The sequence below is a fragment of the Rhinatrema bivittatum genome, chromosome 10 (genome assembly GCF_901001135.1).
Source record: "Rhinatrema bivittatum chromosome 10, aRhiBiv1.1, whole genome shotgun sequence".
NCBI classification, from domain to species: domain Eukaryota; kingdom Metazoa; phylum Chordata; class Amphibia; order Gymnophiona; family Rhinatrematidae; genus Rhinatrema; species Rhinatrema bivittatum.
In genome coordinates this window covers 59,536,892-59,553,215 of record NC_042624.1, presented here as the reverse complement: position 1 = coordinate 59,553,215, position 16,324 = coordinate 59,536,892, and the positions used below count along the sequence as shown (strand labels likewise).

General features: G+C 45.9%; 1 protein-coding gene across 1 annotated transcript in view; it reads right to left on the bottom strand.

The window, feature by feature from the left end:
* Positions 1–16,324, bottom strand: part of LOC115099792 (peroxiredoxin-6-like) — a 50,163-nt gene that overhangs the window by 22,207 nt on the left and 11,632 nt on the right. The window contains exon 3 of the mRNA XM_029617641.1: positions 1,096–1,252. Within this exon, the coding sequence (XP_029473501.1) occupies positions 1,096–1,252 (157 nt within the window). The remainder of the gene's footprint in view (positions 1–1,095; positions 1,253–16,324) is intronic.

The following is a 16,324-nucleotide window of genomic DNA, read 5'->3' as shown; positions in this document are numbered from 1 at the left end:
AATGGCTTCAGTTAAATTTTATATGGGCAATAAATGCCCATCTGTACAACCTGCGTTATGGCTAATATCGCTAGGGACTATTCCCCTTTATGCCAAGCTGACTAAAAAATGCAATGCTCCCTACTGATCTGTCAGCATCATTTTGTGCAGTACCTACTCCTCCTTAAAGGTTATTAGTCAGTGCTAATTAACCCTAATCTTACTTAGCAAAGATGAGAACAGGTGAGGGTTTTTACCAGAATTCAATATGGATGATTTTGTAAGAATAGCATAACAAGGTAAGTGAATACTCAGAGGCTGAAAAAGAGAATTATATAGAATGGAGAATAAATGAGGCACTAAATAAATTGTCAGACTGGTCTTAATTCCACTCATTAAACTGAACTTTAATTAGCTGTAGACAATTATATTGCAGAGAGTCACCAACAAAAGCAGCCAAGGTTTACAGCATAATAAACTGCTTCACTGTACTCACCCTATATAAGGCTACAAATTGCTTTAATTCTCGCAGTAGGTCCCCTTACTTCCTGGAACTACGCCTGTACAGTGACAGAATACAGTCTGACTGATTCATATATCCCACATGACATCCTATGTGTCACAAGGACAAACTAGTTTCCAGCGGGATATTCCTATTGGCAGAAGCAGAGCCTGATAGCATCTTCTTAGGCGAAGAGATTCAGTGAAGATAAAACCTGAAAGGGCAATCAACCAATATTTCACCCAGGATGGAAAAGTAACAGTTTCATTCTCTGTTCTGTTTTTACCATCTCTGTCCATTTATAGTTACTATTTTCCCATCTTTATCCAGGCACCATTTAACCTCAGATACCTCAACTTCCTTGTATGTCAGCAACAACCATGGTTAATGTTCAAAAGAGAGATCCACTCCTCCCAAAAATACCACACTGCACAGACTCACAGAGGTTGCTCACTGCAGCTTATGAGAACCTATAATTGACATTACTATTTTGTAATATTTTCTCCTTTTTTTCTGACCCTTTTATTTTAATCATTCTGTTTATTACTTTGGCAACACATGTCAAATTGCCATGCCACTAGTGGGGCTGCCCCTCCTCCCCTTCTCCGTAGTACCTTTATCCAGCCACGATGGTCTTCCATGCTGTTGACGGACAAAGAGATCATGCGAATGCCACGCCTTGCAAATTCCGGGTACAGCTGCGCCGCTCGGGCGAGCTCCGTTGTACACACTGGCGTGTAGTCCCCAGGATGAGAAAAAAGGATTCCCCACCTGGACAGAGGTGATAAAGAGACTCTGCTCATATAGGGTAAACAATGAGGAAATTCACAGAATAATCATCATATTTTGAAGGCAGGTTTGAAGAGAGCTATGAGGGTGTATCTTCATCTAATGATCGCAGTCCTTAGAGAAAACAATTTGGTAACAGTTGCACATGTGGAAAAACTTACTCAACTGCAGGGACTTTAAGGGTATTATTACACCATAAAATAATAATGCAACCTCATTCCCATACTTCTTTTCCCTTAAATGAAAAATCAAATATGATTGCACTGTGCATCACAAGCCTTGCAGTCACATCGCTAGAGCCCTTCGTAGCTATCTGAATAAGATTAAAACCTGTACTCTCTGGGGGGCGTGCGGGTTAATACTGTTAACAGGGGCAAAACAGTAAGAGGGTGAAGGGCTCGAGGTTAACATGGTCAGGCACTGGGTTAGCCTCCCACCCCATCCCCATCCCTTGGGGTGAGTGGGAGGCTAGCACACAGGTGCTAGTCACAGCAGTGGCTACAAAACCCTTTAATTTCTGGCAACATTGTACCTCCTGTTTTTCCACTCTCTCCACGCCTTGGCTGTCTCTTCCTCTCTGGCGATGGCAGCTACTATATGCAAGTATTAATTTCTTAGGCTGCTACAGAGCAATTATAAAAACAGGCTTCCAACCACTCCAGGCACTGCTGGACTTTTAAGGTGCTGAGGGAGGGTGGAAAGAAGGGATAATTAACCAGCAAAAGTAGACAGAAACAGGCCCATGCAGAAAGGTGCATTCAGGTGAACGCATCTTTCTGCGTGCAGTTCACTGCACATTTTCTGTGAGTAAAACTTACTGCCAATGCAGCAAGGAGTTTTCTGCACACGGAAAATGTGCATTCCTAAACATGAGTACTGCTTTGCACTCTTGCATGGAAATCTCATGCAAATAAGGGCATTAAGCAGTTCTCCCTATGCAGAGAGACTGCTTTTGGCCAGCACACCTTTCTTAGCACTGGAAACCTAAGTCCTGAGTCAGAGCTGGAGTTTCCAGCACTACCTCGCTAGCACTTAAAACCAAGAAAAAAAAAAAAGAAAAAAGTAAAAAAAAAAAGTCTGGAGCAGGATAAGTACTGATTTATTCGACTATCTGGCAGCAGCAACTCGCTTATAGCTTATCTGGCTATTTGGTACTGTTCACTACTAGTTACCTGGATAAGTATTTATCCAGCTAACTATCAGAAGTGTGCTCACTGCTACCAGATAGCCAGATAAGTCGGTATCTATCCGGGTAAGTGGTGGCAGCCTGTCAGGGATGCCTCCTCCCCACCTTCTCGAGTTAAAATGTGCATTTGGCCTGTACTGAAAGCATATTTTACACAGAATGCACTTTTTTTTTTTTTAAAACTCCCGATGCATTAGCATAACATTAGTTTACTGCATCGGAAGTTAAAAAAAATTAATCTGGGCATTAAAAATGTGAGCTGAAAACTAGAACACAGTTTCTTAATGCCCAGTTTACTGCATCAGCCTGAAAGACTTTGCAGGTCTCAGAAGTAGCACAAGGGCAGTGCTTCCCTGTTCAAGTTAGCCTTTTTAGGGGATCATGTACTGGCAGCTATTCCAGCACCTCCAGGCACTTTAACTGCTGCATCTTTAAGTTTTGACTTAGATGTGACATGATCCTGCTGCTAGGGGAAGGGGCCTGGGCCAAATGTGAGAGAAATCAGCCCCTCCCTCCCGAGAACCCCCGACTCCCAGCTATTCCCCTGTTACAACCAAGGCCAAAGATGGAAGATTAAATTTCCTGTAAAAAAAAATAAAAATAACTATAAAAACAAACATTGCTGCAATAATATATTCCTTGACCTCAATAAAAAAGTGAAGGAAAATGCTGAGTTTTACAACCTAAACATAGAAACATAGAAATGACGGCAGAAGAAGACCAAACGGCCCATCCAGTCTGCCCAGCAAGCTACGCACTTTATCCTTTTTTTTTTTTTTCTTTTCTCTCTCCCACCTGTTACTATTGGCTTCCAGTACCCTCCAGCCCTAATTCCCCTCCACCCCACCACCAATGTAGAGAGCAGCGCTGGATCTGCATCCAAGTGAACATCCAGCTCAATTAGGGGTAGCAACCGCTGCAACAAGCAGGCCACACCCCTGCCCCATACTCTTACCCACCCCTGGTTTTTTTTGGAGATGGCAGCCCTCCATCCTTCCGCTCCGTGAAGTTGGAACACCAACCACTGGCCACAGGCATCCTGCTCCGTGAATGCCTCTGTGGCTACTGCCGCTCCGTGCAGTGTTTTGCTGCCTCCTCTTTATTCACGTCCTCTAGACTTGATGGATCCACAGTCATTCACAGTTTTAGACTTCACCACTTCCTCCGGAAGGGCATTCCAGGCATCCATCACCCTTTCCGTGAAGAAATACTTCCTGACATTGGTTCTTATTCTTCCTCCCTGGAGCCTCAGCTCGTGACCTCTGGTTCTGCTGATTTTTTTCTGACGGAAAAGGTTTGTCGTTGTCTTTGGATCATTAAAGTTTTTCAAGTATCTGAAAGTCTGAATCATATCACCCCTGCTCCTCCTTTCCTCCAGGGAGTACATATTTAGATTCTTCAATCTCTCCTCGTATGTCATCCGATGAAGACCCTCCACCTTCCTGGTCGCCCTTCTCTGTACCGCTTCCATCTTGTCTTTGTCTCTTTGTAGATACAGTCTCCAGAACTGAACACAGTACTCCAGGTGAGGCCTCACCAAGGACCTGAAGAAGGGGATAATCACTTCCCTTTTCTTACTCAATATTCCTCTCTCTATGCAGCCAGCATTCTTCTGGCTTTTGCTATCGCCTTGTCGCATTGTTTTGCAGATTTCATATCATTAGACACTATCACCCCAAGGTCTCTCTCTTGCTCCGTGCACATCAGCCTTCCCCCCCCCCACCCCTCCCCCCATAGAATACAGTTCATTTGGATTTCCACTCCCCATATGCATGACTTTGCATTGAATCTCAGCTGCCATATCTTCAACCACTCTTCCAGTTTCCTTAAATCCCGTCTCATTCTCTCCACTCCTTCCGGCGTGTCCACTCTGTTGCAGATCTTAGTGTCATCCGCAAAAAGACAAACCTTACCTTCTATCCCATCCGCAATGTCGCTCACAAAGATATTGAACAGGACCGGTCCCAAGACAGATCCTTGCAGTACACCACTTAAAACCGCTCTCTCTTCAGAGAAAGTTCCATTTACCATCACACATTGTCTTCTGTCCATCAACCAGTTTGCAATCCAGGTCACCACCTCGGCGCTCACTCCTAAGCTTCTCGTTTTATTCACCAGTCTCCTGTGCGGAACCGTATCAAAAGCTTTGCTGAAATCCAAGTAGATGACATTGAGCGCTCTTCCTTGATCCAATTCCTTGGTTACCCAGTCAAAAAAGTCAATCAGATTTGTCTGACAGGATCTTCCCCTGGTGAATCCATGCTGCCTCTGGTCCAGCAATTCTCCGGACTGTAGATAGTTCACTATTCTCTCTTTCAACAGTGACTCCATTACTTTTCCCACCACCGAAGTGAGGCTAACCGGTCTGTAGTTACCAGCCTCCTCTCTGTTCCCACTCTTGTGAAGCAGGACCACCACCACTCTTCTCCAATCACTCAGCACCACTCCCGTTTCTAGGGATCTATTGAACAGGTCACACAGCGGACCCGCCAGCACATCTCTGAGCTCCCTCAGTATCCTTGGATGAATCTCATCAGGCCCCATGGCTTTGTCCACTTTCAGATTCTTTAGCTCTTCCCATACATTTTCTACTGTAAAAGGATTTTCATCTATTCCACTTCCCTCCAGTTTCTTGTTGTGTAGAGATGGTCCTTCTCCAGGGTCTTCTTTAGTGAACACAGAGCTGAAGTATTCGTTTAATATTTCTGCCATTTCTTCGTCTCTCTCCACACATTGATAATTTCCACCTTTCAATTTCACTATACCACTTTGGACTTTTCTCTTTTTGCTGATGTATCTGAAAAATGTTTTGTCACCATTTTTTATCTCCTTGGCAATCCTCTCTTCTGCTTGACTTTTTGCCGACTTGATTAATTTCTTTGTCTCCCTCAGTTGAATCAAATATTCTTCTTTGTGCTCCTCCCTTTGGGATCTTTTATATTTCTTGAATGCTGTTCTTTTAGCTTTAATTTTGTCAGCTACCTCCTTTGAGAACCAGATAGGTTTCAATTTTCTTTTGCTTTTCTTTACTTTTCTAACATATAGAGTAGTTGCCTTGGTGATTGCTCCTTTTAGATTGGTCCACTGCTGATCCACATCTCTCTCGTTCTCCCATCCTTTTAGTTCTTCCTCTAGGTATTTCCCCATTTCCTCAAAGTCCGTGTTTTTGAACTGTAAAACTCGGGTCTTTGTGCTTCTTTTCCATATTCTTTTAGTGATATTAAACCATACCGTTTGATGATCACTGGTGCTGAGGTGGGTGCCCACCTGGACATCAGAGACATTATCTCTATTAGTAAGCACTAAGTCGAGTATAGTTCCTTCTCTCGTAGGTTCCATTACCATTTGTTTGAACAAAGTTACTTGCATGGCATCCACTATCGCGCTACTATTTTTAGATTCTGCAGATGGGATTTTCCAGTCTACATCTGGCATATTAAAGTCACCAATGATCACCACTTCTCCCTTCTTACCTATCTTATGGATGTCCTCAACCAGATCTCTGTCCAGCTCTTCCTTTTGGTTTGGAGGCCTGTAAACCACTCCAATATAAATGGACGCTCCGTCATCTTTTTTTAGGTCGACCCATAGTGCTTCTTCCTTGCCCCAACTTCCTTGCAGCTCAGATGCTTGGATATTGTTTCTGACATAAAGAGCCACACCTCCCCCTTTTCTATCCACTCTGTCCTTCCTTAACAAGTTATAGCCTGGTATTGCTGTATCCCAATCATGAGATTCTGTGAACCATGTCTCTGTGATAGCAACAATGTCCAATTTTGCCTCCATCATTAGGGCCTGCAGATCTGGGATTTTATTTCCCAAACTATGAGCATTTGTGGTCATAGCTTTCCAGGTTCTCTCTTTAAGGTTATTGTTTAAGGTTATTGCTTTTCCTGGACTCCTTATGAGACTTTAGTTGAGATTTGTTATTCACTTCACTCTTTCCTTTTGCAGTTGTGCCACTGACGACAGAGTTATCCATCTCAATTAGCTTTTTCCTTTGGTTATGGATCTTGAAATTCTGCATGCATTGGGGTTTTTTTTCTCTTTTCTGGTAACCCTTCAATGTTTTTCTCAAGAACTTCTTCAGTTTTCAATATAGAGAAGGCTTTTTGTTCTTTTTGCATTTGGTACAGTGTGTGTCTCCTCATCACAGGTCTAATTCTACCAGAGCCCACTGTAATCCTGGTTTTTAATGAATTCCTTAATGACCTGTTTGAGTGGGGGGATATACTTGTTGGCTGCCCATCTGTCAAGAATGGGTGACTGTGGGTCACATGTGTTATCCTACCTGAGCCTAATGTATCTCTTTCTTGACTCCTGGTTTTTCTGTGGTATTGGGGAATTATTTTCTGAGTAATGCAATGTGGGTGTAATTCTTGTAATTGATGCTAATTAAGCTTTAACCTCAGTCAGCTCCTTTTTCAAGGAAGAGAGTTGTGCACAAATTGGGCAAGCTCTAAGTTTCCAGATGCTTTCCCTGAGAATAAAGGCTCCACAGCAGTTACATTGGATAGTCCTAATTTTGGTAAATTTTTTGATTGGTATTTCCTTTACTGTTAACAATTTACTAATTTATCTTGCTGCTAATGTTAAGTTAGGCAGTCTTTATTAGAAAACAAACCCCAGGGTTTGTTTTCTAATAAACAAACATAAGCAAGCATAAAGTAATTAGGTGGGAGGCATCTGCGAGCTAATAGAACAGCACAGACAGGCTAGGTTTCAGGTCACAGATGATAGCTAGTTTTGACCAATTGGGAAGTTTTGAATGGGATATATGTTGTAAAACAAGGAGTCATGATAGGATACTTAAAGAAGAAAGGATTATGATATAAAACAGGAGGAAGGTAGACTGAGAAGTAACTTTAAGGAAGCATTTCTTCATGGAAAGGGTGGTCAATGAAATATCACAGTATCCCAGGGGGGCAAAGTGACAGCAAAAGCGCTAACAGAATTTAAAAAAAACAAACTATGGGATCAGCGCAGAGGATCCTTACAGGGCACAAGTGGTATTTGAAGCAGTAATGAAAAATGGGTAGATGAACTGAGCTGTTTAGTTTTTATCTACTGTAACATTTATAAAGGAAATTAATTTTGCAGGTTGAACTACCACTAAACATATTCTAGGGATATGAACGCTACTGCAGTCTGGCCAGTCTGAATACTTGGCAGTATTGAGCTTTTCAAGAGACTCCAGCTAGCTCTGTTCTAGTTGGGAAAATTGTTTTCATAAAATAATTTAACAAGTGACTTCCAGAAACCATGGCCCACCCAGCAGAACTGATGCTTGGTAACATAAGGATTACAAGCACTCATTTCTGTACCACAGAGAATGTCCCCTGCTCAGAGAAATAAAGTTGTTTACACCTAAAATTTCAAAGGAGGCAGAAGGCATCCAGTGCAGTGGTTCTCTCCCAGTCTTCGAGGCACAATGAGCCAGTCAGGTTTTCAGGATATCCACAATGAATATGCAGGAGATAGATTTCAAGAACTACCTCCATTGTATGCAGATCTATCTTAAGCATATTCATTACAGATATCCTGAAAGCCTGACTGGCTAAGTGTGCATAGAGGACTGGATTGCGAACCACTGATCAAAATCGGTGGCTTGCAAACATATTCAACCTCAAGTCAGATTTGTGTGGATTACAAATGACACTTACACAGGTTTGTTCCAGACAGTATGTTTATTGCAAACTAGTACGCCAGAGCTTTCCAAAGTGTGTGTCGCGACACTTTGGTGTGTCACCTGCAGTGTGCCGGTGTGTCACGCAAACCCGGTGCATGTGACACACCGGCAAGTGGGAGCCAATGCGGCCGCCGATGGACCTCATCCCACTGGCGGCTGAGCAGTGAAGTTTCGCTGGACTGGGCTGTGTGCCGGAGACACACAGCAGGAAGATCGGCAGGGCCGTGGTGGAGCTCACGTCACCACGGCCCGAAGAAAAACGTCACATCTAAACGTGCAGGTGCTCCTCCTCCTTCTTGCCCACGCGGCCCCGGAAGAAAAATGTTGCCGGAGCCGCGTGGGCAGGAAGGAGGAGGAGCATCAGCCACGTGCAGAAGAGGAGCAGCGTTGTTGCAGCGGGGAGAGAAGAGGAGGAGGCCCGGTAGCAGGGCTCCCACCGCGGATCGGCTCGAGAAGATCAGGGCCGCTGCAGAGCCCATCCTGCAGCGACCCGTGAAGAGGAGGCCCAGAAGTAAGAGAGAGGCTGAAGGCCCGTAGAGAGCGTGTATGAGATGAGTTGAGAGATTGTGTGCGTGTATGAGATGAGTTGAGAGATTGTGTATGGGAGTGAGGACCTGAATGTTTGCAGAGACAGCATGTGAGAGCCTGTGTGTGTGTGTGAGAGAGACAGCATGTGACAGTGAGAGCCTGTGTGTATGAATGATTGTATGAGAGAGAGCATGTGACAGTGAGAGCCTGTGCTTGAGCAAGACAGCATGTGGAAGTGAGAGAGAGCCTGGGTGTGTGAGAATCAGACAGCATGTGCAAGAGAGAGACTGTGTATGAATGATTGTATGACAGAGAGCATGTGACAGTGAGAGCCTGTGCTTGAGCAAGACAGCATGTGGGAGTGAGAGAGAGCCTGGGTGTGTGAGAGTCAGTCAGCATGTGCAAGAGAGAGACTGTGAATGAATGATTGTATGAGAGAAAGCATGTGAGAGTGAGATCCTGTATGTGTGTGTGAGAGAGAGAGAGAAAAAGCATGTGAGAATGAGAACCTGACTGAATGTTTGAGGGAAGAAGATAGATGGAGAGAAAATAAATAGAAAAAAAAGACAATATGAAAGGAATTGGCAAAAAAATAAGAAAGGGGAGGTGGAACAAAAAAGCCTGTGACCAACCGATTAGAAAACTAAGATCAGACAGCAAAGGTAAAAAAAAAAAAATTACTTTTTACTGATTGGCACATGTAATCTTTGGTAATGTGCAAGAGTAGCATTTTCTCTATGCGGATCTCACAATGTACGAGATCAACATGGAGGAAGTGGAAACCCACGGGGCCTGTACAGAGGAGGCAGCAGAATGGGCTTCAGTGCCAGTAGCAGCAATCAGCGCCTCCCCAATAGCCACGCGGCAGCAGTGACAGTGGCAGCAGAGGAATGAGAGAGGCTCCGAGGTTGCTGGCAAAAGAAAGAGAGGGGGTCTGCCTTTAGTGTGTGCATGTGTATGAATGGGAGACTGCCTGGGGGTGTATGTGTGTGAATGCATGGGTGTCTGCCTAAGGGTGTGTCTGTGTGTGTGAGAATGAATGTGTGCATGCCTGGGGGTCTGTGTGTGTGTGTGAGAATGAATGTGTGCATTCTTGGGAGGGTGGGGAGGGAGCGGTGGGAGAATGAATAGGAGTCTGCCTGGGGGTGTATGTGTGTGAATGCATGGGTGCCTGCCTGGGTGTGTGTCTGTGTATGAGAATGAATGGGTGTCTTCCTGGGGTTTGTATGTGTGAGAATATGTGCCTGCCTGTGTGTGGTGTGTGTGTGTGTGTGTGTGAGAATGAATTGGTGCCTGCCTGGGGGTCTGTTTGTGTGAGAATGAATGTGTGCATGCCTGGGGGATGGTGAGGGTGTGGTGTGAAAATGAATGGGAGCCTGCCTGGGTGTGTGTGTTTGTGTGAGAGTGATTGGGAGCTTGCCTGTGTGTGTTTGTGTGTATGTGAGGGAGCCAGAGAGAGTGAGAGCAAGAGTGTATATGAGAAAATCCAAGGGACTAAGAGTTTGTGTGTGTGTGTGTGTGGGGGGGGGGGGGGGGGTGGAGGGGGAGACAGTGTCTTAGAGCCTGAGAGTGTGTCAGTGTCTGTGAGAGCGAGAGGTTAAGGTGGGTATAAGAGCATGAATGTGTATGTATGTGACAGTGTATGTGTGAGAGAGAATGGACATGTGAGTCTGTGTGAGAGAGAGGATAACCTCCTAATCCTCGACAATATCAGGTTGACTGGAAATCAAGAGCTCCCACAGAAGGGGACACCAGGGGCTTTTTAAAATCCTTATTAGTTTTAATTATTGGGTGTTATTTGATATATGTGCTGTTTTGAAATATTTTATTGGTGTTTGGGAAATTGTAAAAAATGTATATGATTTTAATTAATAGAAATTCTATTTATCAGTAGTTTTAAAATATTCTTTTATTATGGTTTTACTATTATAACTGATGCTTTATGTTTCTTGATTGTATTTGTTTTATGAGGAATGGTGGTTCTGTTTTTCCATTATTAATACACAGAGTCTGGCTTCTTGGGGTTTCCATTTCAGTTTTTGTCTAATTTGTGCTCCTTTATTTTGTATTCTGTATTTGGTGAGAGTTTGTCTCTGCTCTGTGTGTGTGACCATGATGAGAGATTCTGCTAGCATAGGGATCATTAGCAATCGGGTTTGTTTTGTTTCCTCAGTAGGTGGTGTATTGGTATTCTAGGACCCAGTGTAATATTTACCTTTGTGTTTTCACAGGTAGGGGTATTGTTGTTTGAGTCCTTGGTGTTATTACTGTTATGTTACGATGGGATTGCAGTATAGATTTTGAGTGTTTTTTTTGCGAGGTTTTGTGTTAGTTCACAATGTGCTTGGCAGTGGAAGGTGTTTGTGCTGCTGTTACTGTGAGGTGACACCAGAATTTGAAAATATCTTTTAGTATGATGAGCTGTAAGGGAAACATCCAAGCTCCATTGTTTGGGGGAATTTCAGTGGATGCACAGAGTTACAGAACTAGAGATGCAGGATTTATATTGACATTCTGTCCCTTCCTATATATTCCAGACTTCACTCTCATAGCCACATAGAATTAGTTGAATGAGGCTATCAAATAATTTAGTGTGAAACTGGCCAGCTTTTTAAAATTACGCAGAAGACCCTTTGGACTTTTTTTTATTAACACCAAATATTCAAAAACTGTGTTCATCCCATCAAGCTCATATACCTCATTAAAGATGTAAATTGAATAATACAATAACTTTGTTTTATTATTGTTACTCATAAATTAGAACAATAACATTAATCTTGGAATATTATATATTAATATAAATGAGAGGTTTTCACAAGATAGGTTGTGTCGTGAAACATTTTATTATGTATATATTTAAGGAAACATACATAAATTGTCGAAATACATTTCGTTCGTTTAACCTTTAACCTCTGGTTTGCTAGTAGACTGAATTACTGTGTCCCGAAATTATGTTTGTCACCAACATGAAAAGTTTGGAAAGCTCTGCAGTATGCTTTTCAAGTAAATTTTCTAAGTCACAATTCATTATTGGTGATGATTCTGTTACAGTTCTATCCGCGGTGAGCCGCGGGCAACCCCCTCCACCCACCTGCTTTTCTTTGCGGCAGTCTGCCGTTGCTGCCATCCTCCGCGGCCCAAAGGCCACGGCAGTTTCCTGCCTTGCTCAGCCCACCGGGAGTCGTCCTTCGTGGCCGGAGCCACCGTCGGGGGTCCTAGATGGCAGGGAAGCCGTCCCTGCTTCTGCCTGTCTCTGCCTCATCGTCTTCTTGCGGCTTAGATGCCATCTTTGTTGCGGCCTTGTGCCGCTGCTGCCGACGCCAGGGATCCTCTTTGTGCGGCAGGGAAGCTGCCTCCTCCTGTCGGGGCCTGCGCAGAGGCCTGCTCCATTGTTTCCCTCCTGTGTGGCAGGCCGCCGCTGTCCGTGGTGCTGTTCCTTCCTGCTTCCTGCTCTAGGCGCGGGCTCGCACCTCTTCACTACATTTAAAGGGCCCGCGACCAGATATGCCCCGGGCTCCACCTGATGACTGCTTCAGCCCTATTTAAGGGCCCTGCCTGCCTTCATATCAGGTTTCATAGTCGTCTGTGTCCTCTTCTTCAGTCCAGGTCCTCTGTGGTCTTCTCCTGCTTTGACAGCTTCGTCTTCATGTTCTTGATATCCTTCGTCCGTGCCTCCAGATGTCTCCGTGTTCCTCATGTCCTTCGTCCGTGCCTCCTAATGTCCGATGTTCCTTCCTGATGTTTTTGTCTTCGCCTCTGCCTCCAGTTCCTTGGTTCCTGGATTTCCACTTTCCCGATGTGCCATTGTCGTGGTCCGTGACCAGCCCACAAATAGGCTGTGTAGGGCGCCTCATGGCACATTGCCATCTTCATCTCCGCAGTGCTAGCCTCCGGAAGACTTCTACTTGTCCCCTGTCTCTTGAATCCCGAGTTGTTGGAGAATCCTGTATCTTGAATCCTGAGCTTGTATCCTGTCCTTGTCTTCGGAGCTCCTTGCATTGCAGCCGTCCATGTCTAAGACTCTGTTTGAACCTGCTCCGCATCAGCGTGGTCCGCGACCAGCCTCAGGCATCTGTGTAGGGCGTGTCCCGGTGCAGGCCTCTTCGGGATCTTCGCCAAGTTCCAGTCATCTACTCCACACCTCGTCTAGAGCCTGCTTCGAGCCCAGCGAGGTCCGCGACCAGCCCTGCAGGTGGGCTGTGTAGGGCGCCCTTCTTGCTCCTGTATACTTTTGCCTGTAGTACCTTGCTCCTGAACCTTTGTCCAAAAGTCTTTCAAGAGTCTTCACCTATGTCTTCGTCCAAGAGTCTTCCATGTTCCAAGGCCTCCTTCTGCCCTCATCCTAGGTCCGGCCTGCCGCCTATTGCCGTTACCCAGCGGCAGGTCCGAAAGGGCTTGGAACGGTCGGAGGACTGTTCATTGACCAACATTGCGTTGCTGGTCTTCTTGGGGCGTGCAGGTCCGGTAGAGGGTCAGACCTTCAGTCTTCTTGTCTTCGCTGCAGCCTTGTTCTGTTCCTTGTCTGCCTGTGCTTGTATCGGCTCACCTCTCGCTGCGCTCTCGGGGCTCCTCCCTAAGTGGCGTAGTGATCCAAGGGCTCACATCTCCCGTCAGAAGTGATCGCACCTCCGCGCTCGCAACAGTATCCGAAGCCATGAGCTCGGTGAGCTGTCTGTGACGAGCTCCAGTTTTTTGGACATTTGTTTGGACTTGATTTTTGCCTGGACATTTTTTACTTCAATTTCTAGATTTTAACTTGCTCTTGCCCAGAGAATTTTTTTTCACCTTAGTTCCTGGACTCTGATCACTTGAATTTTGCCCAGAATTTTGCTCCCAGTTTCCTGGACATTTAATACTATGCTTTAACCAATTTTTTTCTCTTCTCCCCTTTGCTCCATGCTTTTCTCTACAGTTGTCTGGTTCCCATGACCTGCAGGAGGGTCCTGCATCCAGATCATCTCAGAGTTCAATTCATCCTGGAACTTCCACGACCAGCAGGAGGCGCCTGCCACTGTTCCAGAATTCATCTCGGTTCTTCCCACTACAATGTGGTCCAGCTCCCTGGGTTCCATACGACCTGCAGGAGGCACCTGCACCCAGCTTCCACATCTATCATCCAGTATCTTCAACGACCAGAGTTCTCAAGCATCAGAGAGTATGTTTCATTAAAGCGTATTCCTCATCTCACCAGGTCTTTGGTTGTTATGACCAGCAGGAGGCGCCTGCAACCTAGACCTGTCTTCGTCTCCTTGCTTCTGACTCTGCTCCTGCTTGCATTGTCTGAGTGTTTGCCATGGAGCCATCTACAACCAGAAGTTTCTCTCCGCGTCCGCAAGTGAGACTCCAGCTATGGATTACTTGTCGGTTCTTCGCAGACATCACCTTCCTGTGTTTCACTTTTTGACCTCATCTCAGCGAATCACCTTGAATCCACGATTTGATTCAGCTTCCGCTCCATACAAATGGATCCTACCCAGGATCACCATCATGAGCTATCCTGCACCCAGAGCTCGTCATCATGAGTCCTCTAGCATCCCTCATGCAGCATTCCAAGCCACCAGTATCCGGATTGGAAGATCCTGATTCCTTGCCATCTGCTTTGCTGTACAGCCTTGCTGCCAAGCTAAGGACTACATTACTATCTTCCAGTCTTCCAGTATGCCTGCAATGCCGTGCTGTTCATCTCCCTGAAGAGACCTTGTCTTCCTTCAGACCACATGGTGAGTCAACCTTACTTCCTTGGATCCAGAGGAACCCATGCGGTTATCTTCAGTTCATCACACCAGGAAGCCTTCCATACAGCTCAATGAGGTCACTGAGCATTTGCCGACTCCTGTATTTTCTACTAGTGACTCACTTCTGCCAGGATGCTCTCCATTAGCCACACTTGACCATCCATGTTCGGAGATTCACTGCGTACCCATGAAATTCTTTGCCGACTTCGAGCCTGTCTCTTGAAGTTCCATCTGTCATGAGTGGCTCCTTAAACCAGCCCTAAGGGAACTTCATCTTCATAATCCTAGAAGCAATTCTCTTCAGCAAACAGTCTCCTGCATAAGTGCCATGGTGACACCTACTGACCATCAAGTCTGCGAACAATTTCACCACTTTGTGAGTGCCTGAAGTATTCATGGATTCCCAAGATGCAACACTCTTGTACCAAACTGTAAAGACTTCTTTCATCTAGCCATGCAAGCCCGGAAGCAGCAATCCTGAGCTTCTTCATTTTTGCCTGCTCGTCTTCCTGGCTCCTGACTTCGGCTTGTCCTTTGGCATCTTGCTTCACCGCCTTCCGCAGACCCCACCTAAGTCCAAGTGGCTTGGATCCTCAAGGGCCCCTCCTGGGGGCATCTTGTGTCTCCAGTGGTGAAGATTCTGTGGGTCTCTCAGCTCAGATATTCTGTTCAACTCACGTCCTCTGGAACTCTCATCGTACATTCATCCCCAGGAGACCGCTTCTAAGTCCAAGTGGCTCATATCCTCAAGGGTTCCTCTCGGGCTTCCAGTGGTGAAGATTCTGTGGGTCTCCTGGCTTCAACCCCCATTGAGGGCCTTCCCTCGGTATTGACTTCACCAGCTTCCTTAGACAAAAGTTGCCTCCAGGATCAACTCTCCATCATCTGAACTATGTACATCAGACTTCCATTCGAGTCCTCCTGACAAATGCTATCCAAAAAGCAGTTTGCAGTAGTAAGTTTGTTTACTTACACCCCTGGAGTTCCATCGTCACAGTTATAGAATCCAGCTTGAAGTCTGATCTGTCTTTTCCTTGCTACCACCGTGAAGATGACGCTTGTCTACTTGCCACACTTGCTCTGACTACCTTGAACCAAGAACCGGTCCTTATTCCAAGTTACTGCTCGTCTATGCCTTCTGTTTATCCTAGATCTCTGGTTCTTGATCTCTGCCACCTTGATCAATTGAATGAGATGCAAGCCTGCTGTCCCGCAACCCATGCCCAGCTTGTTTCATGTCTTCAGTGTCTTGTCTATGTCTCGCCTGGATCTTCAACATTCTTCATTATGTCTTCAGCTACAGTATTTCCATCGCTACAGTTCCTCACCAAGAACTTCCAACTTCTGCCTTTGTTCCTCCATGCTTCCAAGATGTTGATAAGAGGCTTGGGGAGGGGGTCTTTAAGGGTGGGTACTGTTACAGTTCTACCCGCGGTGAGCTGTGGGCAGCCCCTCCACCCACATGCTGTTCTTTACGGCAGTCTGCCACTGCTGCAGTCCCCCGCGGCCCAGAGGCCGTGGCAGTTTCCTGCCTTGCTCGGCAGGGCTGAACCCGTCGGGAGTCGTCCTTTGCGGCCGGAGCCGCCATCAGGGGTCCTAGACGGCAGGGACGCCATCCCTGCTTCTGCCTGTCTCTGTCTCATCGTCTTCTTGTGGCTCGGACGCCATCTTCGTTGCGGCCTTGTGCCTCTGATGCCGATGCCAGGGATCCTCTTCGTGCGGCAGGGAAGCCGCCTCCTTTTGTCAGGGCCTGTGCAGAGGCCTTCTCCTTTGTTTCCCTCCTGTGCAGCAGGCCGCCGCTGTCCGTGGTGCTGTTCCTTCCTGGTCTAGGCGCTGGCACGTGCCTCTTCAGTACATTTAAAGGGCCCGCGGCCAGATATGCTCCGGGCTCCACCTGATGACTGCTTCCTGCTTCA